This window comes from Phlebotomus papatasi, chromosome 3, assembly GCF_024763615.1.
Source record: "Phlebotomus papatasi isolate M1 chromosome 3, Ppap_2.1, whole genome shotgun sequence".
NCBI lineage: Eukaryota > Metazoa > Arthropoda > Insecta > Diptera > Psychodidae > Phlebotomus > Phlebotomus papatasi.
Window position 1 is genome coordinate 75,161,154 of NC_077224.1, and position 27,923 is coordinate 75,189,076.

The 27,923-nt window shown below is 44.4% G+C and overlaps 1 protein-coding gene across 1 annotated transcript in view; it reads left to right on the forward strand.

The window, feature by feature from the left end:
• The window catches only part of LOC129806766 (uncharacterized), a 147,420-nt gene that overhangs the window by 86,961 nt on the left and 32,536 nt on the right, over window positions 1-27,923 (forward strand). The window contains exons 17-59 of the mRNA XM_055855538.1: window positions 50-524; window positions 592-3,987; window positions 4,183-4,506; window positions 4,581-4,895; window positions 4,972-5,298; window positions 5,508-5,825; window positions 6,063-6,380; window positions 6,553-7,200; window positions 7,264-7,581; window positions 7,643-7,963; window positions 8,031-8,363; window positions 8,443-8,737; window positions 10,133-10,476; window positions 11,207-11,530; window positions 11,616-11,930; window positions 12,015-12,341; window positions 12,416-13,063; window positions 13,123-13,455; window positions 13,533-16,388; window positions 16,785-17,111; window positions 17,207-17,521; window positions 17,579-17,914; window positions 17,982-18,272; window positions 18,360-18,671; window positions 18,731-19,381; window positions 19,502-19,816; window positions 19,874-20,209; window positions 20,271-20,576; window positions 20,661-20,966; window positions 21,038-21,676; window positions 21,797-22,111; window positions 22,169-22,504; window positions 22,572-22,871; window positions 22,956-23,261; window positions 23,321-23,971; window positions 24,097-24,411; window positions 24,469-24,804; window positions 24,866-25,171; window positions 25,253-25,581; window positions 25,639-26,269; window positions 26,395-27,102; window positions 27,164-27,469; window positions 27,551-27,879. Of these exons, the coding sequence (XP_055711513.1) occupies window positions 50-524; window positions 592-3,987; window positions 4,183-4,506; window positions 4,581-4,895; window positions 4,972-5,298; window positions 5,508-5,825; window positions 6,063-6,380; window positions 6,553-7,200; window positions 7,264-7,581; window positions 7,643-7,963; window positions 8,031-8,363; window positions 8,443-8,737; window positions 10,133-10,476; window positions 11,207-11,530; window positions 11,616-11,930; window positions 12,015-12,341; window positions 12,416-13,063; window positions 13,123-13,455; window positions 13,533-16,388; window positions 16,785-17,111; window positions 17,207-17,521; window positions 17,579-17,914; window positions 17,982-18,272; window positions 18,360-18,671; window positions 18,731-19,381; window positions 19,502-19,816; window positions 19,874-20,209; window positions 20,271-20,576; window positions 20,661-20,966; window positions 21,038-21,676; window positions 21,797-22,111; window positions 22,169-22,504; window positions 22,572-22,871; window positions 22,956-23,261; window positions 23,321-23,971; window positions 24,097-24,411; window positions 24,469-24,804; window positions 24,866-25,171; window positions 25,253-25,581; window positions 25,639-26,269; window positions 26,395-27,102; window positions 27,164-27,469; window positions 27,551-27,879 (21,837 nt within the window). The remainder of the gene's footprint in view (window positions 1-49; window positions 525-591; window positions 3,988-4,182; window positions 4,507-4,580; window positions 4,896-4,971; window positions 5,299-5,507; window positions 5,826-6,062; window positions 6,381-6,552; window positions 7,201-7,263; window positions 7,582-7,642; window positions 7,964-8,030; window positions 8,364-8,442; window positions 8,738-10,132; window positions 10,477-11,206; window positions 11,531-11,615; window positions 11,931-12,014; window positions 12,342-12,415; window positions 13,064-13,122; window positions 13,456-13,532; window positions 16,389-16,784; window positions 17,112-17,206; window positions 17,522-17,578; window positions 17,915-17,981; window positions 18,273-18,359; window positions 18,672-18,730; window positions 19,382-19,501; window positions 19,817-19,873; window positions 20,210-20,270; window positions 20,577-20,660; window positions 20,967-21,037; window positions 21,677-21,796; window positions 22,112-22,168; window positions 22,505-22,571; window positions 22,872-22,955; window positions 23,262-23,320; window positions 23,972-24,096; window positions 24,412-24,468; window positions 24,805-24,865; window positions 25,172-25,252; window positions 25,582-25,638; window positions 26,270-26,394; window positions 27,103-27,163; window positions 27,470-27,550; window positions 27,880-27,923) is intronic.

A 27,923-nucleotide genomic window follows, 5' to 3' on the forward strand; every position in this document is an offset into this window, starting at 1 on the left:
TCAACAGATCATTAATTTACTGTATCCTTCAGTTATGGACAATGTTAACATCTGCCAGTACAATGAAGATTGTTCTCCAGACAAGTATTGTGATCGCCTCAATCGTCGATGTATCAATCCCTGTATTGAAGATTCTTGCGGTGAAAATGCCGAATGTTTCCCAACTAATCATGCAATTGAATGTAGATGTTGGGATGAGTATGTTGGCAATCCCTATGTCGAATGCTCAAGAATCTTAGGCTGCCGATCCGATCAAGAGTGCAATCAGTACGAAGCTTGCGTCAACGGACAATGCGTTTCCCCATGTCAATGTGGAATCTATGCGATCTGCGATGTGATCAATCATCAAGCGTTCTGCAAGTGTCCTGTTGGGTACACAGGAAATCCCGAGATTGCCTGTCAACCTCCGCAGAATCCTTGCGAACCCAATCCATGTGGACTGAATGCACTGTGTGAGCTCGATCGGGGAAATCCAATTTGTTACTGCCCGAAAGGACTCACTGGAAATCCATTCAAAAATTGCAGTAAGTATTTCAACTCTTCTTTTTCAGATGGTCTAATTGGTTGCTGATAAAAACTCCTTTTTCCTAGTTCCTGAAGGCAATGAATGTCTTCCCAATCCATGTGGACCAAACAGTGGTTGTCGCGTTGTCAACAACCAACCCATTTGCTTCTGCCTGCCCGAATATGAAGGTTACCCACCTGAAAGACCATGTGTACTGCCTCAGAATCCTTGTGATCCATCCCCATGTGGTCCCAATACCCAGTGTTCAATCCTTCCCAATGGCTTTGCCAAATGTACCTGCCTAGCAGGTTATATTGAGAGTCCTAACACCATCAGAGGCTGCGTAGAGCCAAAGAATCCTTGCGATCCCAATCCTTGTGGTCTTGGTGCAGTCTGTGATTCATCACGTCAACCAGTTTGCTACTGCCCAGAGAGAACTGTCGGAAATCCCTACAGGAGTTGTGTTGAACCCGTTTTGACTCCAGAACTTTGCAAACCTGGTCCATGTGGTCGTAACGCTGATTGCTATGTCGCCAACAGTCGCGAGGAATGCTACTGCCGACCGGGTTTCATTGGTGACCCCTACAGTGGTTGTCGTGAAATTCCTCGATCTGCTTGTGAACCCAATCCTTGCGGACCTGGAGCCCAGTGTATCATCACTCCGGAAGGGCATAGCATGTGTAGGTGTCCTGATGGAGTTGGTGGTGATCCTACAAGTATCACCGGGTGCAGGGGCTACGAATGTCGCGTGGATGATGAATGTCCCTACGACAAAGCCTGTATTGGTTTTCGCTGCAGAGATCCTTGTCCGGGATCTTGTGGTTTTGGTGCTCACTGCCGCGTTGAAAAACATCACCCAGTTTGCTTCTGTAATCCAGGACTCACAGGAAATCCTCTCACTCGGTGCTATGTTCTCCCAGAAAGAGCTCCAACGCCTCGACCGTCTCCCTGCAATCCGTCACCCTGTGGTGTCAATACTGGTTGCAAAGTCAGTGGCAATCGCGCAATATGCTCTTGTCTGCCATCCTACATTGGAGATCCTAAGCTAGGATGTCGCCCAGAATGTACCATCAATTCAGATTGTCCGTCCGATAGGGCTTGCATGAATAGGAAGTGCGTGAGCCCGTGCGAGGGTAGAGTGTGTGGCATTGGAGGAGAATGTCGAATGGAGAATCATACTCCAGTGTGTCAGTGTCCTAACGGATACATCGGTGATCCATATTTCCAGTGCGTACTTCTGCCACCAGTTACCGAGCCGAAGCATCCTTGTGCTGCAGATCCATGCGGAAACCACATGTTCTGCTCGGTATATGGAAATGACGTTGCTATTTGCGATCCATGTGCTACACCAGAAGCCTACAATTACCCACAATGTAGACCGGAGTGTCTATCAAATGCTGACTGTCCCTTCAACTTGGCTTGTCTCGGTCAGAAGTGTTTGGATCCTTGTCCAGGATCTTGTGGTCATCAATCTGTGTGCACTGTGGTCTATCACAATCCTATCTGTCACTGCCCTCAAGGACTCTATGGAAATCCCTTCGAACACTGTTCAACGCCATCCATTATTGTCCATGACAAGGTGGAATCATGTGCAACTGTTCGATGTGGACCAAATGCTGAGTGTCGTCAGCAGGGAGGAGTTCTAGCTTGCGTCTGTCGCAAAGGATACTTTGGAGATCCTCTATTGGGTTGTCATCCAGAATGTGTCGTTAACCCAGATTGTCGACCTGATCTTGCTTGTGTCAACGGAAAGTGTGTGGATCCATGCAAAGGAGCTTGTGGTCTCAATGCTCAATGTCAGACAGTCAATCACTTCCCAGTTTGCTACTGCCCTCAAGGTTTCACTGGAAATGCTCAAGTTCATTGTTCAGAACAGAGACAAATCCCACCAATTGTACCTCTAAATCCTTGCGATCCTACACCATGTGGCCTCAATAGTCGGTGTTTGGTGTCGCCTGAAGGATACGCCATCTGCTCTTGTTTGCCTGGCTACAAGGGTGCACCGCCAGCTTGTCAACCAGAATGCCTCATCAGTGCAGATTGTGCTCAAAATCGGGCATGTATCAATCAGAAATGTGTTGATCCTTGTCCAGGAACTTGCGGTATCAATGCTTACTGTGAAGTTTTCAATCACAATCCAATCTGCAGTTGTCCTCCAGATCAGGAAGGAGATCCCTTTGTCTCCTGTCAATACCCAGAAGACAAAGCTGTTATTCCTATTGTGCCTGAAAACCCATGTGTTCCGTCACCGTGTGGACCAAATTCCATCTGTCAAGTTCGCGATCATCGGCCAGTTTGTTCGTGTGCAGTTACCTACATCGGAAGTCCTCCATACTGTCGACCAGAGTGTGTTGTTAGTGAAGAATGCCCTCAAGATAAAGCCTGCATCAAGGAGAAGTGTCGCAATCCCTGTGATAATGTATGCGGTATCAATGCTCAGTGCAGTGTTATTGCTCACTCAGCATTCTGCAACTGCCTTAAAGGATACCAAGGTGATGCTTTTGTTGGATGCTCTAAGATTCCCGAACCTCTTGCACACCATGATCCGTGCAATCCATCTCCGTGCGGAGAAAATGCCCAGTGTACTGAAAGAAATGGCGTTGCTAGATGTTCCTGTATTCCACCATACATTGGTGATCCGTACACATCTGGATGTCGACCGGAATGTGTCTTCAACTCAGACTGCCCGAGCCACTTGGCATGCATCAAACAACACTGTCGCGATCCATGTCCAGGAGTTTGTGGATCAAATGCTGAATGTGCTGTTGTCAATCACATTCCAGTGTGTACTTGTGCAAGGGGATACCGTGGAGATCCGTTCTCTGGTTGCCGAGCTGAACCAATTGCTCCACCACCTACACCACTCAATCCTTGCGAACCATCTCCATGTGGGCCGAATAGCGTTTGCCGTGTTGTAGATGGTAGACCTATTTGCTCTTGCCAGACAGGGTATTTCGGAGTACCACCGGCTTGCAGACCAGAATGCATTGTCAGCTCTGAGTGTGGACAGCATCAAGCCTGCATCAGTCAAAAGTGCAAAGATCCTTGTCCAGGAACATGTGGCTTCAATGCTCGTTGTCAAGTAGTCAATCACAATCCTATCTGTAGCTGTCCAAGTGGCTACGTCGGAGATCCCTTCGAACAGTGTATTGTGAAACCTGAAGTTACAGTTCCGCCAAAACAAGTCAATCCCTGCTTGCCGAGTCCCTGTGGTTCAAATGCCGAATGTCGGGAGATTGACAGCCGAGCTGTGTGTAGTTGCTTACCCGATATGCTTGGTACACCACCAAATTGCCGACCAGAGTGTGTTATTCATCAAGATTGCCCGTCTAATAGGGCTTGTGTTAATCAAAAGTGTCGAGATCCTTGCATTGGTTCATGTGGTTTTAATGCACAGTGCACAACGCAGAATCATCAACCGATGTGTACGTGCTTTGACAGCTACGAAGGTGATCCCTATGCAGGCTGTAATCCCAGACAAGGTAAGTGTCATTTAAATTTCATTTTCTTTTTTAGTATTTTCTGCCTCTGTTTTGTCCCTAGTACCCATCAGTACATGATTTATTTTTGCGTAATGTGTTCTGATGGATTATATGTCCTGTGTTGTCCCATAAATGTTATTGTATTGTCCCAATATATTTGAAGCACCTCGCCTCATAATGTCCTTGTGTTTGTAGTTCAAGTCATTGAAGTGGTGAATCCCTGCAATCCCTCGCCATGTGGATCAAATGCTTTGTGCAAAGAACGAAATGGTGCTGGTTCTTGTGTTTGCATGCCTGAATACTTTGGGGATCCCTATATAAATTGCCGTCCTGAATGTATGCAAAATTCAGACTGTTCACACGACAAGAGTTGCATGAATCGCAAATGTGTCGATCCATGCATTGGTACATGTGGTATCAATGCTGAATGCCGTGTCACAAATCACTATCCTATATGCACCTGTACGCCAGGATACACGGGAAATCCATTACAATTGTGCCACATCATTCCAACAGCCAGTAAGAATTCTTTTGCGTATTGAAAAACTTATTACAGATCATATTTAACGCGTTTATCTTGTACTTTTGTCTAGTCATTGTTCATGAACCTGTGAATCCTTGTACACCATCCCCATGTGGACTTTTCAGTACGTGTCGTGAAGTAGACAGTCGCGCTGTTTGTTCATGCCTACCGAACTATCTCGGTGCACCGCCAAATTGCAAACCTGAATGCGTTGTAACGTCAGAATGCGGATATGATCGGTCTTGTGTTAATCAACGGTGTGTTGATCCTTGTCCTGGAACATGTGGTCATCATGCCAGATGTCGCGTCACCAATCACAATCCCATTTGTTCTTGTCCACCCGGATACATTGGAGATCCTTTTGTACAGTGCGTACTGGAAGAAAGTAAGAAATCCGAGTGCATTCCCCATATTCAATCGTGGATCAAGATTAATATTTTGTAATATCTGAAATATCTCAGGAAAACCTATTGCTGTTATCAATGAGAACCCCTGCGTGCCAACGCCATGCGGACCAAATTCTCTATGTAAGAACGTGGATTCTCGGGCTGTTTGTTCCTGTGTCGCCAATTATGTGGGTAGACCACCTAATTGTAGACCAGAGTGCGTTAGCAATTCCGAGTGTCCAACGATACTAGCGTGTATTAATGAGAAATGCCGTGACCCGTGTGTTGGATCATGTGGCCTCAATGCTGAATGTCGTGTCGTTTCCCATTCGCCCATTTGCATGTGTATTGGTGGATATTCTGGGGATCCTTTCTCAGGATGCACGAGGGTTGTAGTACAGAGTAAGCTCTCTTTAGACTTCTATGTGTAACTAACTCTAGCTTCTAAGTGTTTTCATTGGTGTTTAATCTCCTCCAAATTCTTTTTTTTTCTGTTGTATATATTGCTTTTGTTTCTTTACAAAGACTCTGGAAATTATTGAGTGTACGACTGCACTTGATTTTCCGAGTCCCCTGTTCCTCTGTATAAAGCATGATGTATAAATTTTCAGTAAAAGAAGAAATCCCAACTCCATGTACACCATCACCATGTGGCATCAATGCCGTATGTAAGGAACGCAATGGTGCTGGATCTTGCTCATGTATCCCAGAATATTCTGGGAATCCCTATGTTGAGTGTCGACCGGAATGTGTTCTCAATACCGATTGCCCACGCAATAGGGCTTGTGTGAACAACAAATGTGTCGATCCATGTCCTGGAACTTGTGGATTAAATGCCGAATGTCGCGTGGTGAATCATTCACCGACCTGTACATGTTTACCTGGATACATTGGGAATGCTCTAAGTGCATGCAATTTACCACCTCCAAGTAAGATCATCTTTCTGTTCTATACTTTTCTCCTGGGAAAAGGTTGGGATACGATCATGAGGATATCCTCATGAACAATATACTTCGATCTACATCCTTTTTCCGGGATTTTTGATCTCTATTATATATTTCTGTAAATATTTTTTTGTACATATCTTATGTGTTGTCTCTCTACACTCTTTCTCTCTCTCTCTCTTTCTCCTTACTGTGTATTGTATTGGGGTTACCTGTGATCAGTTCGGGATGTGCCTGTACCTGTAAATCCATGTGTACCCAGCCCCTGTGGTGCCAATAGCAATTGCCGAGTGGTGAATAATCACGCTGTGTGCTCGTGCATATCGAATTATGTTGGAACCCCACCAAATTGTCGGCCTGAATGTGTTGTTAGTTCAGAATGTGGCCAAGATCGGGCATGTATCAATGAAAAGTGCAAGGATCCATGTCCTGGCACTTGTGGTATACATGCTAGATGTCAAGTGGTGGTTCACAATCCGATATGCAGTTGCCCAAGTGGTTACACCGGTGATCCCTTTGTAAGCTGCTCCCCGGAAGAGAGTAAGAATCTTTCTCTTGTATCTGTATTCTTTGTAAATATTTCTTTATCTTTTATATATAGTTTTTTCAGGAATTTGTATATATGTATAATCTTACGCATGATTTTCTCTTCCTTCCTTTTACACTATCTCTACACTGTAAAAATTGTGCACATACATAAAACACTCTATAGGACGACCAGTTGTGTCGGAACCACCTAGAGATCCCTGTGTTCCCTCTCCCTGTGGACCCAATTCACAATGTCGCGCAGTAGACACTACACCAGTTTGTACATGTCTTCCCAATTACATTGGACGAGCTCCCAATTGCCGTCCCGAATGTACCAGTAATTCCGAATGTCCTGGATATTTGGCATGCGTCAATGAAAGATGCAAAGATCCCTGTCCCGGTTCTTGTGGAAACTTTGCCACTTGCACCACAGTCAAGCATCGTCCGATATGTCGATGCGTTGAACAATATTCCGGTGATCCATTCACTGGATGCACCCCAATTGCCATCCTACGAGAACCTGAAATTCTAATGCCTTGTTCTCCATCTCCTTGTGGTATCAATGCTATTTGTCAGGAGAGAAATGGTGCCGGAAGTTGTTCCTGTATTCCTGAATACTTTGGAGATCCGTACGTTGAATGTCGCCCAGAATGCGTGATGAACTCTGATTGTGCCAAGAACAGAGCCTGTGTTAATCAGAAATGTCGCGATCCTTGTCCTGGGGTCTGTGGGCTCAATGCTGAATGCAGTGTTGTCAATCATGCTCCGACTTGCATGTGTCTTCCGGGATACACCGGCAATCCTTCGCTCTCTTGCCATGAAATACCCAGAAGTAATTATATTGATATTTCGCAGTCTTTAGATATTGAAAATACTGACCCTTCCACTTATTTAGTTGCCGAACCACCAATCCCTGTACATCCATGTCGTCCATCTCCTTGTGGACCATACAGTGAATGCCGGGAAGTACATGACCATGCGATATGCTCATGTCAGAAGAATTATATAGGAGCACCACCAGCTTGTCGTCCTGAATGTACTGTCAGCTCCGAATGTAGCCAAGATAGATCTTGTATCAATCTCAAGTGTGTGGATCCTTGTCCAGGGACCTGTGGCATTCATGCTAGATGTCAAGTCACAAATCACAATCCCATCTGCAGTTGTCCACCGGGATCAACTGGAGATCCTTTTGTTCAGTGTGTCCCAGAAGAAAGTAATTTGCACCCAACTGGACATATTTTGAATAATTTCTAACCATTCGCGATGATTTCTAGGACGACCTGCTCCTGTTGAACCAGTCAATCCTTGCGTTCCCTCACCTTGTGGTCCATATTCTCAGTGTCGTGCCGTTGGAAGTACTCCAGTGTGCACATGTTTGCCCAATTATATCGGACGGGCTCCTCAGTGTCGCCCAGAATGTGTTCTTAATGCTGACTGTCCGGCTAATTTGGCGTGCGTCAATGAGAGATGCAAGGATCCTTGTCCTGGATCTTGTGGCTTCAATGCACTCTGCAATGTCGTTAAACATTCGCCTGTTTGTACATGTCAGACAGGATTTACGGGTGATCCGTTCTCAGGGTGTCAACCCATTCCAAGTAAGAATACCCTAACCGTTTCACTGCTTCGATCTGCGATCTCACAAAATCTCTTAAAAATTTCTAGTAATTCCTCCTACGGAAGAACCTCGTAATCCTTGCAATCCCTCACCATGTGGGGCTAATGCTGTATGCAAAGAACGCAACGGTGCTGGATCATGTACATGCCTCCCAGATTACTTTGGAGATCCTTACAGTGGATGCCGTCCTGAGTGTGTTACAAATAATGATTGTGCACGTGACAAGGCATGCATAAATCAGAAATGCAAGGATCCCTGTCCAGGTGTTTGTGGTTTCAATGCTGAATGTCGCGTTGTCAATCATGCTCCCAGTTGCGTCTGTCTTCCTGGATTTACGGGAAATCCTCTGACATCCTGCCATGAACCTCCACCTCCACCCAGTAAGATAAATTTCTGCTGAGGGTTACTCGATAATTTTACTAATAGATCTGTTTTGTTCGAAATCCTTGTGCTATTCAGAACAACACGAACCCGTCAATCCTTGTGTTCCTTCACCATGCGGACCCAACAGTCAGTGTCGGGAAGTAAATAGTCACGCTGTCTGCTCCTGCCAAACGAACTATATCGGTGTCCCACCTAACTGTCGTCCCGAATGCATGATAAGCTCAGAATGTGCTCAGGATAAGGCATGTGTCAATCAGAAATGTGTTGATCCATGCCCGGGTACTTGTGGTGTTGGGGCACACTGCATGGTAATCAACCACAATCCGATCTGTTCTTGCTCTCCCGGATTTGTGGGTGATCCTTTTGTGCGGTGTCTTCCAGAAGAGAGTAAGCATGTTTCTTCTCTATATATACTTCATACTCTGCCATCTTTCCATCTCTTTCCTGGTATTCAATCTTGTTTGAATCATCTGCTATTGCTTGAACTCAAAGATCTTTACTTCCATCCATGTAGAAGTTAGATTTTTATTATTGGTGTTTTCCGACGGTTGATTCAAGTATTATCAATTGCGGTAAGCGTCGGGAGATGGAGCAGCTAAGGAAAAAAAAATGATTTTTCCCAAAGCTTTCGGCTCAGACTCCAAGCCTTCCTCAGTGGTCAAATCTGTTCTCTTCTTGCTTTGTGATAGGTCTCCTTAGTTCACAGGGCATAAGAGCTGGGGCACTGCACTTGTCTCTTTCAGCTAATTTCACAATTTTCTTATTCATTTTTCTTTTGTACTGTTAAATAAAATTCAGAATTTTCTCACTTTTCACCATTTATTCTTTCACGTTTTTTCCCTCCTGTCACAATATCCCATTACATCGAATTTCATCGAAAAACATAGTTTTTTTTACTAGCGCCACTAAGCGCCAAAAATGTGTCTTTCTTCGTGGCTTCTTTGTGAAAAAAAAGTAACAAAGAAATCACCAAGAAAGACGAACGGAACAAAAATCAATAAGAAATTTGTGAAAATATCTAAAAGGTACAAGTGCAGTGCCCCAGCTCTTATGCCCTGTGAACTAAGGAGACCTATGACAAAGCAAGAAGAGAACAAATTTGACCACTGTGGCCTGGAGTCTGATCCGAAAGCTTTGGGAAAAATCCATTTTTTCTTAGCTGCCCCATCCCCCGACGCTTACCCAAATTGATAATACTTAGATTTTTATATTTTTGTGAACCATATACAGTAGAGTCTCCTAAATTGGAACGTTCGGGGGGTATTTTTGACATTTCTCACCTCCCAAATTCGAACAATTTTTTTCAAAACTAACGAAATTTATGTGGGATTAAATTGTACTTTGAATCAAATTCTCGTACTTTCTCACAAGTCTTAGTAGTAATATACTTTTTTTTTCATTTTATACGATCATAATGTATGTAAACATTCAGGAAGAAGCACATAAATATGATTTGCATTCATCCAGAATACGAACTTTTTAACATAACCTCACAATTGACATTTTGAATCGAAACGGCGTTCGAATTTGAGAGATTCAGATTTGAGAGACTCTACTGTACAGGTATCCACAAAAATTCTCAATAGATTCTTACAAGATTGATTATCTGTAGATTCACTATACATATATCATGTAAATTTGTATATATTTATATATTTTGTATATATTTTGATTTATGTGTTGCATGTCTTTTACATATCTTTTTTTGTATTTTTTTCTCTTTCTATGCTCTACTATTGTGTGTTTCTATTGCATTTCTGTAAATATGTATAAAACACTATCTAGAACGTCCTGTTGTGGTACCCACTGGCGATCCCTGTGTACCTTCTCCTTGTGGACCAAATAGTCAATGTCGCGCTGTTGGTGATACTGCGGCTTGCTCCTGCCTACCCAATTATGTTGGCAAAGCGCCAAATTGTCGGCCCGAATGTACTATTAATGCCGAATGCTCACCAAGTTTGGCGTGCATCAATGAAAAGTGCAAAGATCCGTGCATTGGTTCATGCGGAATCAATGCTCGTTGTAGTGTTGTTAGTCACAAGCCCGTATGTCAGTGTGATGTTGGATTCACTGGCGATCCATTTGCCATTTGTACTGAAATACCAAGATGTAAGACATCATCCATATTCATCCTGATTAGAAAGACTGTATTTTTTTTTGTCAAATTTGATTACGATTCTAGCCCAAGACTTTTCTAAGGGAGATAACCTTCTTCCGGGTACGTCAGTGGTATTTCTCTTTTCAGAAACACGAAAAACACACAAGATTCTTTGCCAAAGCTTTCGGCACTGCAGAGCGTCTTTCTCAATGGTCAAACTGTGATATTGTTTCTGAAAATTGTCTTAACTACCTACACTACTCCTAATGAGGATACACAGAGAATTTTGGGATTTTTCTGCGGGAGCACTGCACTGGATATTGGTCAGAGGGCAACCTCTGACTTCTGACTTCTGAGGTTGACCTCTGACCTCTGAGGTTGACCTCTGATCAATGTCCAGTGCAGTGCTCCCGCAGAGAAATCCCAAAATTCTCTGTGTACCTTCGTTAGGAGTAGCGGAGGTAGTTCAGACAATTTTCAGAGACAATATCACAGTTTGACCACTGAAGAAGGCGCACTTCAGTGCCGAAAGCTTTGGCAAAGAATCTTGTGCGTTTTTCGTGCTCCTGAAAAAAAAAACACCACTGACGCACTCGGAAGAAAGTTATCTCCCTGAGTTTTTAAAATTCTACACAACATCAGTTACCGCTCGAATACTTTTCTAAGCATTCCTAATTTTGTTCATACTAAAAGCAAAGGTCTCACATCTGAGCCAGTGTTAATGCCATTTTTTCTGATTAGCTCAACCGGTTCCGGAAGTACGTAATCCCTGCAATCCATCACCATGTGGAGCAAATGCTGTGTGTAAAGAAAGAAATGGAGCAGGAAGCTGCTCTTGCCTCCCTGAGTACTATGGTGATCCATACAGTGGATGTCGTCCGGAATGTGTTCAAAATTCTGATTGTGATCGATCGCGGGCATGTATTAACAATAAATGTCGCGATCCTTGTCCAGGAGTCTGCGGTGTCAATGCAGAGTGTCAGGTGCACAATCATGCACCTACTTGCTTGTGCATTCCTGGCTACACTGGAGATCCTTCAACTGCCTGTAGAATCATCGAACAAGGTAAGGGTCCTGCTTTTTCTCCGACTTCCATCTTATGAGATTTGTAAAAAAAAAATGTTTATTTCTATACTCTCCCTGAATGTAGTAACTACCCCACCGCCTACAAATCCCTGCCAACCCTCACCATGTGGTCCAAATAGTATTTGCCGTGAGGTGAACAGTCACGCTGTGTGTTCATGCCAACCCAATTTCCGCGGTTCGCCACCCAATTGCCGGCCAGAATGCGTTGTTAGTTCTGAATGTACGCAAGACAAAGCTTGCGTCAATCAGAGATGCATCGATCCATGCCCAGGCACATGTGGTATAAATGCCAAGTGTCAGGTTGTGAATCACAGTCCAATCTGTAGCTGTGCTAAGGGTTATACTGGCGATCCATTTGTACGATGTACCCAAGTTGAATGTGAGCATGAATTTCTTTTCCCACTTGGATACTTTCTATCGTCCTAAGGAATGAACCTTAACACCCCAATCATTAATATTTCAGTACCACCTCCATCAAGAGATTCTGGCAATCCCTGTATTCCGTCACCCTGTGGACCAAATAGTCAGTGCAGGGTGATTGGTGATCAGGCTGCATGTTCCTGCATGCCCAATTATGTGGGTAGATCTCCCAACTGTCGTCCAGAATGTACCATCAATGCTGAATGCTCAAGCAATTTGGCATGTGTGAATGAACGTTGTGTAGACCCTTGTCCAGGATCATGTGGATCAAATGCCCTGTGTAGTGTGGTAAAACATAATCCTGTTTGCACGTGTACCCAAGGCTATGAAGGGGATCCTCTTGTTCAATGCAATCCTGCATTACCTCCATGTGAGATTTCTTTTAATTTGTGATCAAATCCTCGAATTCTTTTCTAACTGTTTTTGGATTATTTGACTTTTCAGCTACTGAACGAGCTCCTCCTCCTACGCCTTGTACACCATCTCCTTGTGGTCCCAATGCTGAGTGTCGGGAAAGAAATGGAGCTGGTGCTTGCTTCTGTCATGAGGGTTTCGAAGGAAACCCTTATGATAAAACTAGAGGCTGTCGCCAAGAGTGTGAAGTCAATCAAGATTGTGCTCCACATCTTTCATGCTCCCGCAATAAGTGTGTGGACCCGTGTATTGGAACATGTGGAACCTATGCTATTTGCACAGTTGACAATCATTTCCCAGTCTGTACTTGTCCACCGGGTTACACTGGAGATCCATTCTTCCTCTGTCGCGAAGAACCAGTTACTCAACCACCTCGCAGAAGAGAAAACCCATGTATTCCAACTCCTTGTGGACCCAATAGTAATTGCAGGGCGGTTAATGAGCAAGCTGTTTGTTCATGCCAACCTGGTTACATTGGAACACCTCCTCAGTGTCGGCCGGAATGTGTTGTGAATTCTGAATGTCCAGCTGATCGTGCCTGTATCAATCAAAAATGTGCTGATCCTTGTCCCAATACCTGCGGAATTGAGGCTCATTGCTCAACAAGGAATCACAATCCCATTTGTGCCTGTCCTCCTGGTTTCACTGGTGATCCATTCTCTCAGTGCTCGAGAATCCGTAAGCAAAACCGACATTACTGTGTTTCCTTCGTTTTCTGACTGTTGTCTATCTTGTAGAAATTGTACCTCAACCTACAACCACTGAGAGACCTCCATCTTGTACACCATCACCCTGTGGACCAAACTCCAAGTGTCAACTGATTGGGGGCAATCCAGCATGTTCTTGTCTCGAAGATTATGTTGGAAGTCCACCCAATTGCAGACCTGAATGCGTTCTCAATTCCGAATGCAGTGGTCAGCAGGCATGTATAAATCAAAAATGCAAAGATCCATGCCCAGGATCCTGTGGATTCGATGCTAAGTGCCATGTTACAAATCATGTTCCGATCTGCACATGCAATGATGGTTTTGAGGGTGATCCTTTCATCAGATGCAACAGAATTCCACCAAGTAAGAATGATGATCTTTTTGTCGTAGTCCCTTTTTCAGAGTTTGCCCTACGTAATAATTAATGGTCATCTTTTTAGCTACTGTTACACCAATTGTTCATGATCCCTGCAATCCATCCCCATGCGGTCCTAATACTCACTGCAACAATGGCGAATGCACTTGTATTGCTGAGTATGTGGGCAATCCTTATGAAGGATGTCGACCAGAATGTGTTCTCAGTTCAGATTGCAGCCGAGACAGGGCTTGTTTACGCAACAAATGTCGCGATCCATGTCCAGGAACGTGTGGCCAGAATGCCAAATGTGAAGTGGTCAATCACATTCCCATCTGCTCCTGCCCAACAGGATACACGGGAGATCCATTCAGTCATTGTCGTGTTGTTGAAATTGTGCCAGAACCAAAACGTGATCCATGCAATCCTTCACCTTGCGGACCAAACAGTCAATGTCGTCAAGTTAGTGATCAAGCTGTATGTTCCTGTTTGCAAGGTTTTATCGGAGCTCCACCACAATGTCGACCTGAGTGTGTTATCAGTAGTGAATGTTCTCAAACTCAGGCGTGTATCAATCAGAAATGTGTTGATCCATGTAGAGGAGCTTGTGGAGTCAATGCCAGATGTGAGGTTATCAATCACAGTCCGATCTGCAGTTGTAGTGCTGGACAAACTGGTGATCCATTCAATCGCTGTCAACCGATACCACCACCACCGGCTCCCAAGGAAGAACCTGTACCTCATGATCCTTGCAATCCTTCCCCTTGTGGTCCCAATTCAATTTGTCGAGCCAATGCTGGCGGAAGTCCATCTTGCCAGTGTATCAGTGGATACGTTGGAGCTCCTCCCAATTGTCGTCCAGAATGTGTTATCAACCCAGACTGTCCCAGTCACCAAGCTTGCATCAATAACAAGTGTGTTGATCCGTGTCCTGGATCTTGTGGAACAAATGCCGAATGCCGTGTTATATCTCATGCTGTTGTCTGCACCTGTGCTGTCGGATATACAGGAAATCCATTTGTACAGTGCGTAGTACAGCAACAAGAGAGAATAAATCCATGTGAACCATCTCCATGCGGTCCCAATGCTGAATGCATACGGCGCAATGATGCTGGAGCTTGTAAATGCATCGAAGACTATCAAGGAAATCCCTACGAGGGATGTAGACCAGAATGTGTACTCAGTTCGGATTGTCCAACCGATAGAGCGTGCATTAGGAATAAATGTGGTGATCCATGTCCAGGAGTCTGTGGTGAAAGTGCTCAATGTCAAGTCATCAATCACGTACCACGGTGTTCGTGCTTTGATGGATACATTGGTGATCCTTTCACAAGGTGCTACTTACGTCCCACGGAACCCGTGACAATTCAACCAGTAGATCCTTGCAATCCTTCACCATGTGGTCCAAATGCTAGATGTAGGGTAGCCAATGGTGTAGCAGTGTGTTCGTGTGAAGCAGAATATGTTGGTGCACCACCAAACTGTCGTCCAGAGTGTACAGTGAATGCAGAATGTCCGTCAAATAAAGCGTGCCATAAATTCAAATGTGCCAATCCATGCTCAGGAACGTGTGGATTTAATGCCAGATGCGAAGTCATCAATCACAATCCAATCTGCAGCTGTCCACCTGACATGACAGGTGATCCCTTCACGAGGTGCTCACCCATCATCAAACAAGAACCACCACCACAGCCAAGACCTGTTGATCCCTGCAATCCATCACCGTGTGGTCTCTATGCTGAGTGCCAAGCCATTCAGGGCTCTCCTTCGTGCTCCTGCAAACCCACCTATGTTGGATCACCACCAAATTGTCGTCCAGAATGTGTTGTTAATACTGATTGCCCATCCAGCAGAGCGTGCATTGCTGAAAAGTGTAGAGATCCATGTGAAGGATCTTGTGGATTTAACTCCGAATGTCGTGTTCAAAATCATATTCCTATCTGTACTTGTCGACCAGGTTTTACTGGTGATCCATTTACGCAGTGTACACAAATTATCGAACGTCTCCCACCAGTTACACCCTCACCTGATCCTTGCGATCCATCGCCATGTGGATCAAATGCCAACTGTCGCGAGGGAATTTGCTCATGCATTCCTAATTACTTCGGAGATCCATATACAGGATGCCGACCAGAGTGTACCATGAACACGGATTGCTCACCCAACAAGGCGTGTGTTAATACCAAATGCATAGATCCTTGTCCAGGAACTTGTGGTCAAGATGCCAAGTGTGAGGTGTATAATCACATTCCCACTTGCAGTTGTCCACCAGGTTTTCGAGGTGATCCATTTGTTCTGTGTCGACAAGTACCTGTCGTTCAGGAACCTATCAATCCTTGCAATCCATCACCATGTGGCCCCAATTCCATCTGTCGCGAGGCTAATGGTGCAGCAGTCTGCACATGTCAACCAAGAATGGTAGGATCTCCACCAGGTTGTCGACCAGAGTGCGTTGTGAGTGCCGAATGTGCTCTCCAGAAAGCATGCTTAAACAATAAATGCCAAGATCCTTGTCCAGGAACCTGTGGGCAAAATGCCAAGTGTCAAGTCATAAATCACAATCCGATCTGTTCATGCAGTCCCGGATTTACTGGTGATCCATTCTCAAGGTGTTACGAAATCCCACGGCAACCTCCAGAACCCATCAATGTATGTGTTCCATCACCATGTGGACCCAATGCTGAGTGTCGAGATGTTGCTGGAACACCAGCATGCTCGTGCTTGCCAAACTACATTGGAACGCCACCAGGATGTCGACCAGAATGCACAATCAATCCAGAGTGTCCATCAACAAAAGCTTGTATGAATCAACGATGTGCGGATCCATGCCCAGGCTCATGCGGTACCAACGCCCGATGCTCTGTCATTAACCACACACCCATCTGCACCTGTGAAACTGGATACACTGGTGATCCATTTTCAGGCTGTATCCTCAGACAAGGTAGGTCAACTTTTGCTTTTCTGTATTTGCAGCCGCTTTTTATTTTCTATATGCTTCAGTATCTCCCTATACGTAAACCAATAATTGCCAATATTCAGAAAAAAACTATGCTCAATTAAACGAAATTTACTAAAAATATTCAGCGAAAAGAAATCGGGAATTACTTAACACAAAAATTGGTGGCTATAAAACATAATGTCAAATTAGAAAGTGATGCAAATTTTGCTAAAGGTGAAAAGTATAGTGCTTTCAAAAAGTTCCATCCAATGCCCTAACCCTTACCTCAAAAAGCTAAGTCCTACCAAAATGCTACGAAACTGCTTCCAAAAATCAAGGTGAAACATAATCCTGTCTTTCTCTAAACCTAACACTGAATCAACATCCAACAAATTTCAGTGGAATATCCCAAGGAAGTCATAAACCCTTGCCATCCCAGTCCTTGTGGTGCCAATGCCGTATGCAGAGAACAAAATGGCGCAGGAAGCTGCTCCTGTCTCCCTGAATATATAGGAAATCCATATGAAGGTTGCAGACCCGAATGTGTTGTAAATTCTGACTGCCCTTCGAACAGAGCCTGTATACAAAACAAGTGCCAAGATCCCTGCCCAGGAACTTGTGGTCAAAATGCTGATTGTCAAGTTGTAAATCATTCACCCTCCTGCACTTGCCGACCAGGATATACTGGCGATCCGTTCCGCTATTGCAATGTCATCCCTATTGAAAGTAAGCCCAATATCTTGTCTTTCCTACTTCCTAACATGACCTATTCAACGAACGACACAATATTTTAACCCCAAAATGAATCTTTTATATCACAGGAATCGAAAATGAATACGTAAACCCTTGTCAACCATCCCCTTGCGGTCCTAATAGTCAATGTCGCGAAGTGAATGGACAAGCGGTATGCTCTTGTCTACCAAATTATGTAGGAAGTCCACCAGGTTGTAGACCTGAGTGCGTTGTAAGCTCTGAATGTCCTTTAGACAAGGCATGTGTGAATCAGAAATGTGTGGACCCTTGCCCAGGAACTTGTGGAACAAATGCCAATTGTCGCGTGAACAACCACAGCCCCATCTGCACATGCCAATCAGGATACACTGGAGATCCGTTCTCAAGATGCTACCCAATACCTCGTAAGACCTTCGACAATATCTCGCCTAGATGCTCTTCTCAATCCCATTGTTTTGTAGCTCCTCCACAAGAACCCGTTAGAGAAGAGTACCGAGATCCTTGCAACCCATCACCCTGTGGTCCAAATTCACAATGTCGCGATATTAATGGATCGCCATCTTGTTCTTGCCTTGCCACCTATATTGGATCGCCACCTAACTGTAGACCGGAATGTACAATCAATTCCGAATGCCAGAGCAGTTTAGCATGTATTCGGGAGAAATGTCGAGATCCTTGTCCTGGATCTTGTGGCATTGGCGCCCGATGCTCCGTAATAAATCACACACCGATCTGTGTATGTCCGGAAGGATACACCGGAGATCCGTTTACGAATTGTCACCCGGCCCCACCACCACGTAAGCTATTGAATTCCTAAAAGTATCGGAGCAATCCTTCAACGTTGACTTATTTTTCCAGCAAGAGAACCCGTTCTTGATGATCCTTGCAACCCATCTCCGTGTGGTGCTAATGCACAATGCCGGGACGGAATCTGTACTTGTCTTCCTGAATACCAGGGAGATCCTTACAGAGGATGTCGCCCAGAATGTGTTTTGAATTCTGATTGTCCCAGAAACAAGGCTTGTTTGCGCAGTAAATGTGCCGATCCTTGTCCTGGAACTTGTGGTTTGAATGCCATCTGTGAAGTAATCAATCACATTCCTATGTGCACTTGTCCCAGCGGAATGACTGGTAACGCTTTCGTGCAGTGTCGACAGGAACCAAGTAAATTCCTATTAAATAACTTCACCTTGAATACTTTATCTGAAGAAACGTTCCTTTCTTTTTCTTTAATTCAATGTTCCACAGAACCCGTGATTACAAATCCTTGCAATCCCTCACCTTGTGGCCCAAACAGTCAATGTCGCGAAATTAATGGACAAGCCGTATGCTCATGTGTAGCGGGATACATTGGAAGTCCACCAACATGTAGACCAGAATGCGTTGTGAATTCTGAATGTGGATCTAATGAAGCATGTCAAAATCAGAAATGTAGGGATCCTTGTCCTGGAACTTGTGGAGTCGGTGCTAAATGCACCGTTGTGAATCACAATCCGATTTGCAGTTGTCCTCCTCGTTTCACCGGGGATCCATTTATCCGTTGCCAACCAATAAGTAAGATGCCTTGATCTAATCCTTCGTTTTACCCTTTTAATATGCTATAAAATTTTTAGTTGAAGCACCAGTTGCCAAGGAACCTATTAACCCATGCCAACCATCACCTTGTGGTCCAAATGCTCAATGTCAGGCGGTAGGAGATTCTCCTGCATGTACATGCCTACAAGGCTTTATCGGATCTCCTCCAAATTGTAGACCCGAGTGCGTGAGCAACTCTGAATGTTCGTATAATTTGGCATGTATAAATCAGAAATGTCGAGATCCTTGTCCAGGAGCTTGTGGTCAAAACGCTGAATGTCGAGTCGTGAGCCATGCTCCAATGTGCGTTTGTATCGAAGGATATATTGGAGATCCATTTACACAATGCCAAGTTAGACAACAGGACTATCCAATAGAACGTCCTACACCCTGCACACCAAGTCCATGCGGTGCTAATGCAATTTGCAGAGAACAGAATGGAGCTGGAGCTTGTTCTTGTCTTCCGGAATACATCGGAAATCCGTACGAAGGTTGCAGACCTGAGTGCGTTCTCAATTCAGACTGTCCTTCGAACAGAGCTTGTATTAGGAGCAAATGCCAAGATCCCTGCCCTGGAACTTGTGGTCAGAACGCTGATTGTCAAGTTGTAAATCACTTACCATCTTGTACTTGCCGACCAGGATATACTGGCGATCCATTCCGCTATTGTAATATTGTCCCACCTGAAAGTAAGCCTTACTTTATTTTCTCAACTCATTATACAAAATTACTTGACGATTGACTCGACTGTGACGGCTAATCATGTGTTCCAAACTTTATTTTTATCATGTTTGTTTATTATATCACAGGAATCGATAATGAATACGTAAACCCTTGTCAACCATCCCCTTGCGGTCCTAATAGTCAATGTCGCGAAGTGAATGGACAAGCGGTATGCTCTTGTCTACCAAATTATGTAGGAAGTCCACCAGGTTGTAGACCTGAGTGCGTTGTAAGCTCTGAATGTCCTTTAGACAAGGCATGTGTGAATCAGAAATGTGTGGACCCTTGCCCAGGAACTTGTGGAACAAATGCCAATTGTCGCGTGAACAACCACAGTCCCATCTGCATATGTCAATCAGGATACACTGGAGATGCGTTCTCTAGATGCTACCCAATACCTCGTAAGACCTTTGACAATATCTCGCCTGGATTCCCTTCTCACTCATATTGTTTTGTAGCTCCTCCACAAGAACCCGTTAGAGAAGAGTATCGAGATCCTTGCAACCCATCACCCTGTGGTCCAAATTCACAATGTCGCGATATTAATGGATCGCCATCTTGTTCTTGCCTTGCCACCTATATTGGATCGCCACCTAACTGTAGACCGGAATGTACAATCAATTCCGAATGCCAGAGCAGTTTAGCATGTATTCGGGAAAAATGTCGAGATCCTTGTCCTGGATCTTGCGGCATAGGCGCCCGATGCTCCGTAATAAATCACACACCGATCTGTGTATGTCCGGAAGGATACACTGGAGATCCGTTTACGAATTGTCACCTGGCCCCACCACCACGTAAGCTATTGAATTCCTAAAAGTATCGGAGCAATCCTTCAACGTTGACTTATTTTTCCAGCAAGAGAACCCGTTCTTGATGATCCTTGCAACCCATCTCCGTGTGGTGCTAATGCACAATGCCGGGACGGAATCTGTACTTGTCTTCCTGAATACCAGGGAGATCCTTACAGAGGATGTCGCCCAGAATGTGTTTTGAATTCTGATTGTCCCAGAAACAAGGCTTGTTTGCGCAGTAAATGTGCCGATCCTTGTCCTGGAACTTGTGGTTTGAATGCCATCTGTGAAGTAATCAATCACATTCCTATGTGCACTTGTCCCAGCGGAATGACTGGTAACGCTTTCGTGCAGTGTCGACAGGAACCAAGTAAATTCCTATTAAATAACTTCACCTTGAATACTTTATCTGAAGAAACGTTCCTTTCTTTTTCTTTAATTCAATGTTCCACAGAACCCGTGATTACAAATCCTTGCAATCCCTCACCTTGTGGCCCAAACAGTCAATGTCGCGAAATTAATGGACAAGCCGTATGCTCATGTGTAGCGGGATACATTGGAAGTCCACCAACATGTAGACCAGAATGCGTTGTGAATTCTGAATGTGGATCTAATGAAGCATGTCAAAATCAGAAATGTAGGGATCCTTGTCCTGGAACTTGTGGAGTCGGTGCTAAATGCACCGTTGTGAATCACAATCCGATTTGCAGTTGTCCTCCTCGTTTCACCGGGGATCCATTTATCCGTTGCCAACCAATAAGTAAGATGCCTTGATCTAATCCTTCGTTTTACCCTTTTAATATGCTATAAAATTTTTAGTTGAAGCACCAGTTGCCAAGGAACCTATTAACCCATGCCAACCATCACCTTGTGGTCCAAATGCTCAATGTCAGGCGGTAGGAGATTCTCCTGCATGTACATGCCTACAAGGCTTTATCGGATCTCCTCCAAATTGTAGACCCGAGTGCGTGAGCAACTCTGAATGTTCGTATAATTTGGCATGTATAAATCAGAAATGTCGAGATCCTTGTCCAGGAGCTTGTGGTCAAAACGCTGAATGTCGAGTCGTGAGCCATGCTCCAATGTGCGTTTGTATCGAAGGATATATTGGAGATCCATTTACACAATGCCAAGTTAGACAACAGGACTATCCAATAGAACGTCCTACACCCTGCACACCAAGTCCATGCGGTGCTAATGCAATTTGCAGAGAACAGAATGGAGCTGGAGCTTGTTCTTGTCTTCCGGAATACATCGGAAATCCGTACGAAGGTTGCAGACCTGAGTGCGTTCTCAATTCAGACTGTCCTTCGAACAGAGCTTGTATTAGGAGCAAATGCCAAGATCCCTGCCCTGGAACTTGTGGTCAGAACGCTGATTGTCAAGTTGTAAATCACTTACCATCTTGTACTTGCCGACCAGGATATACTGGCGATCCATTCCGCTATTGTAATATTGTCCCACCTGAAAGTAAGCCTTACTTTATTTTCTCAACTCATTATACAAAATTACTTGACGATTGACTCGACTGTGACGGCTAATCATGTGTTCCAAACTTTATTTTTATCATGTTTGTTTATTATATCACAGGAATCGATAATGAATACGTAAACCCTTGTCAACCATCCCCTTGCGGTCCTAATAGTCAATGTCGCGAAGTGAATGGACAAGCGGTATGCTCTTGTCTACCAAATTATGTAGGAAGTCCACCAGGTTGTAGACCTGAGTGCGTTGTAAGCTCTGAATGTCCTTTAGACAAGGCATGTGTGAATCAGAAATGTGTGGACCCTTGCCCAGGAACTTGTGGAACAAATGCCAATTGTCGCGTGAACAACCACAGTCCCATCTGCATATGCCAATCAGGATACACTGGAGATGCGTTCTCTAGATGCTACCCAATACCTCGTAAGACCTTTGACAATATCTCGCATAGATGCTCTTCTCAATCCCATTGTTTTGTAGCTCCTCCACAAGAACCCGTTAGAGAAGAGTACCGAGATCCTTGCAACCCATCACCCTGTGGTCCAAATTCGCAATGTCGCGATATTAATGGATCGCCATCTTGTTCTTGCCTTGCCACATATATTGGATCGCCACCTAACTGTAGACCGGAATGTACAATCAATTCCGAATGCCAGAGCAGTTTAGCATGTATTCGGGAAAAATGTCGAGATCCTTGTCCTGGATCTTGTGGCGTAGGCGCCCGATGCTCCGTAATAAATCACACACCTATCTGTGTATGTCCGGAAGGATACACTGGAGATCCGTTTACGAATTGTCACCCGGCCCCACCTCCACGTAAGCCATTGACTTTAGAAAAGTATCAAAATGTTCCTTCAACGTTGACTTATTTTTCCAGCAAGAGAACCCGTTCTTGATGATCCTTGCAACCCATCTCCGTGTGGTGCTAATGCACAATGCCGGGACGGAATCTGTACTTGTCTTCCTGAATACCAGGGAGATCCTTACAGAGGATGTCGCCCAGAATGTGTTTTGAATTCTGATTGCCCCAGAAACAAGGCTTGTTTGCGCAGTAAATGTGCCGATCCTTGTCCTGGAACTTGTGGTTTGAATGCCATCTGTGAAGTAATCAATCACATTCCTATGTGCACTTGTCCCAGCGGAATGACTGGTAACGCTTTCGTGCAGTGTCGACAGGAACCAAGTAAATTCCTATTAAATAACTTCACCTTGAATACTTTATCTGAAGAAACGTTCCTTTCTTTTTCTTTAATTCAATGTTCCACAGAACCCGTGATTACAAATCCTTGCAATCCCTCACCTTGTGGCCCAAACAGTCAATGTCGCGAAATTAATGGACAAGCCGTATGCTCATGTGTAGCGGGATACATTGGAAGTCCACCAACATGTAGACCAGAATGCGTTGTGAATTCTGAATGTGGATCTAATGAAGCATGTCAAAATCAGAAATGTAGGGATCCTTGTCCTGGAACTTGTGGAGTCGGTGCTAAATGCACCGTTGTGAATCACAATCCGATTTGCAGTTGTCCTCCTCGTTTCACCGGGGATCCATTTATCCGTTGCCAACCAATAAGTAAGATGCCTTGATCTAATCCTTCGTTTTACCCTTTTAATATGCTATAAAATTTTTAGTTGAAGCACCAGTTGCCAAGGAACCTATTAACCCATGCCAACCATCACCTTGTGGTCCAAATGCTCAATGTCAGGCGGTAGGAGATTCTCCTGCATGTACATGCCTACAAGGCTTTATCGGATCTCCTCCAAATTGTAGACCCGAGTGCGTGAGCAACTCTGAATGTTCGTATAATTTGGCATGTATAAATCAGAAATGTCGAGATCCTTGTCCAGGAGCTTGTGGTCAAAACGCTGAATGTCGAGTCGTGAGCCATGCTCCAATGTGCGTTTGTATCGAAGGATATATTGGAGATCCATTTACACAATGCCAAGTTAGACAACAGGACTATCCAATAGAACGTCCTACACCCTGCACACCAAGTCCATGCGGTGCTAATGCAATTTGCAGAGAACAGAATGGAGCTGGAGCTTGTTCTTGTCTTCCGGAATACATCGGAAATCCGTACGAAGGTTGCAGACCTGAGTGCGTTCTCAATTCAGACTGTCCTTCGAACAGAGCTTGTATTAGGAGCAAATGCCAAGATCCCTGCCCTGGAACTTGTGGTCAGAACGCTGATTGTCAAGTTGTAAATCACTTACCATCTTGTACTTGCCGACCAGGATATACTGGCGATCCATTCCGCTATTGTAATATTGTCCCACCTGAAAGTAAGCCTTACTTTATTTTCTCAACTCATATCATTATGCAAAATTACTTGACGATTGACTCGACTGTGACGGCTAATCATGTGTTCCAAACTTTATTTTTATCATGTTTGTTTGTTATATCACAGGAATCGAAAATGAATACGTAAACCCTTGTCAACCATCCCCTTGCGGTCCTAATAGTCAATGTCGCGAAGTGAATGGACAAGCGGTATGCTCTTGTCTACCAAATTATGTAGGAAGTCCACCAGGTTGTAGACCTGAGTGCGTTGTAAGCTCTGAATGTCCCTTAGACAAGGCATGTGTGAATCAGAAATGTGTGGACCCTTGCCCAGGAACTTGTGGAACAAATGCCAATTGTCGCGTGAACAACCACAGTCCCATCTGCATATGCCAATCAGGATACACTGGAGATGCGTTCTCTAGATGCTACCCAATACCTCGTAAGACCTTTGACAATATCTCGCATAGATGCTCTTCTCAATCCCATTGTTTTGTAGCTCCTCCACAAGAACCCGTTAGAGAAGAGTACCGAGATCCTTGCAACCCATCACCCTGTGGTCCAAATTCGCAATGTCGCGATATTAATGGATCGCCATCTTGTTCTTGCCTTGCCACATATATTGGATCGCCACCTAACTGTAGACCGGAATGTACAATCAATTCCGAATGCCAGAGCAGTTTAGCATGTATTCGGGAAAAATGTCGAGATCCTTGTCCTGGATCTTGTGGCGTAGGCGCCCGATGCTCCGTAATAAATCACACACCTATCTGTGTATGTCCGGAAGGATACACTGGAGATCCGTTTACGAATTGTCACCCGGCCCCACCTCCACGTAAGCCATTGACTTTAGAAAAGTATCAAAATGTTCCTTCAACGTTGACTTATTTTTCCAGCAAGAGAACCCGTTCTTGATGATCCTTGCAACCCATCTCCGTGTGGTGCTAATGCACAATGCCGGGACGGAATCTGTACTTGTCTTCCTGAATACCAGGGAGATCCTTACAGAGGATGTCGCCCAGAATGTGTTTTGAATTCTGATTGTCCCAGAAACAAGGCTTGTTTGCGCAGTAAATGTGCCGATCCTTGTCCTGGAACTTGTGGTTTGAATGCCATCTGTGAAGTAATCAATCACATTCCTATGTGCACTTGTCCCAGCGGAATGACTGGTAACGCTTTCGTGCAGTGTCGACAGGAACCAAGTAAATTCCTATTAAATAACTTCACCCTGAATTCTTTATCTGAAACGTTCTTTTCGTTTTGTTCAATTAATTGTTCCACAGCACCCGTTATTACAAATCCTTGCAATCCCTCACCTTGTGGTCCAAACAGTCAATGTCGCGAAATTAATGGACAAGCCGTATGCTCATGTGTAGCGGGATACATTGGAAGTCCACCAACATGTAGACCAGAATGCGTTGTGAATTCTGAATGTGGATCTAATGAAGCATGTCAAAATCAGAAATGTAGGGATCCTTGTCCTGGAACTTGTGGAGTCGGTGCTAAATGCACCGTTGTGAATCACAATCCGATTTGCAGTTGTCCTCCTCGTTTCACCGGGGATCCATTTATCCGTTGCCAACCAATAAGTAAGATACAATATCCCGATATCGTAGATTTTGGTTATTATTTATTCGTAACCCTTTTAGTTGAAACTCCAGTGGTTCAGGAACCCATTAACCCATGCCAACCATCACCTTGTGGTCCAAATGCTCAATGTCAGGCAGTAGGAGATGCTCCTTCTTGCACATGCCTACAAGGCTTTATCGGATCTCCTCCAAATTGTAGACCCGAGTGCGTGAGCAACTCTGAATGTTCGTATAATTTGGCATGTATAAATCAGAAATGTCGAGATCCTTGTCCAGGAGCTTGTGGTCAAAACGCTGAATGTCGAGTTGTGAGCCATGCTCCAATGTGCGTTTGTATCGAAGGATATATTGGAGATCCATTTACACAATGCCAAGTTAGACAACAGGACTATCCAATAGAACGTCCTACACCCTGCACACCAAGTCCATGCGGTGCTAATGCAATTTGCAGAGAACAGAATGGAGCTGGAGCTTGTTCTTGTCTTCCGGAATACATCGGAAATCCGTACGAAGGTTGCAGACCTGAGTGCGTTCTCAATTCAGACTGTCCTTCGAACAGGGCTTGTATTAGGAGCAAATGCCAAGATCCCTGCCCTGGAACTTGTGGTCAGAACGCTGATTGTCAAGTTGTAAATCACTTACCATCTTGTACTTGCCGACCAGGATATACTGGCGATCCATTCCGCTATTGTAATATTGTCCCACCTGAAAGTAAGCCTTACTTTATTTTCTCAACTCACATCATTATGCAAAATTACTTGACGATTGACTCGACTGTGACGGCTAATCATGTGTTCCAAACTTTATTTTTATCATGTTTGTTTGTTATATCACAGGAATCGAAAATGAATACGTAAACCCTTGTCAACCATCCCCTTGCGGTCCTAATAGTCAATGTCGCGAAGTGAATGGACAAGCGGTATGCTCTTGTCTACCAAATTATGTAGGAAGTCCACCAGGTTGTAGACCTGAGTGCGTTGTAAGCTCTGAATGTCCCTTAGACAAGGCATGTGTGAATCAGAAATGTGTGGACCCTTGCCCAGGAACTTGTGGAACAAATGCCAATTGTCGCGTGAACAACCACAGTCCCATCTGCATATGCCAATCAGGATACACTGGAGATGCCTTCTCTAGATGCTACCCAATACCTCGTAAGACCTTTGACAATATCTCGCATAGATGCTCTTCTCAATCCCATTGTTTTGTAGCTCCTCCACAAGAACCCGTTAGAGAAGAGTACCGAGATCCTTGCAACCCATCACCCTGTGGTCCAAATTCGCAATGTCGCGATATTAATGGATCGCCATCTTGTTCTTGCCTTGCCACATATATTGGATCGCCACCTAACTGTAGACCGGAATGTACAATCAATTCCGAATGCCAGAGCAGTTTAGCATGTATTCGGGAAAAATGTCGAGATCCTTGTCCTGGATCTTGTGGTATAGGCGCCCGATGCTCCGTAATAAATCACACACCTATCTGTGTATGTCCGGAAGGATACACTGGAGATCCGTTTACGAATTGTCACCCGGCCCCACCTCCACGTAAGCCATTGACTTTAGAAAAGTATCAAAATGTTCCTTCAACGTTGACTTATTTTTCCAGCAAGAGAACCCGTTCTTGATGATCCTTGCAACCCATCTCCGTGTGGTGCTAATGCACAATGCCGGGACGGAATCTGTACTTGTCTTCCTGAATACCAGGGAGATCCTTACAGAGGATGTCGCCCAGAATGTGTTTTGAATTCTGATTGTCCCAGAAACAAGGCTTGTTTGCGCAGTAAATGTGCCGATCCTTGTCCTGGAACTTGTGGTTTGAATGCCATCTGTGAAGTAATCAACCACATTCCTATGTGCACTTGTCCCAGCGGAATGACTGGTAACGCCTTCGTGCAGTGTCGACAGGAGCCAAGTAAATTCCTTTTAAATAACTTCACCCTGAATTCTTTATCTGAAACGTTCTTTTCGTTTTGTTCAATTAATTGTTCCACAGCACCCGTTATTACAAATCCTTGCAATCCCTCACCTTGTGGTCCAAACAGTCAATGTCGCGAAATTAATGGACAAGCCGTATGCTCATGTGTAGCGGGATACATTGGAAGTCCACCAACATGTAGACCAGAATGCGTTGTGAATTCTGAATGTGGATCTAATGAAGCATGTCAAAATCAGAAATGTAGGGATCCTTGTCCTGGAACTTGTGGAGTCGGTGCTAAATGCACCGTTGTGAATCACAATCCGATTTGCAGTTGTCCTCCTCGTTTCACCGGGGATCCATTTATCCGTTGCCAACCAATAAGTAAGATACAATATCCCGATATCGTAGATTTTGGTTATTATTTATTCGTAACCTTTTTAGTTGAAAC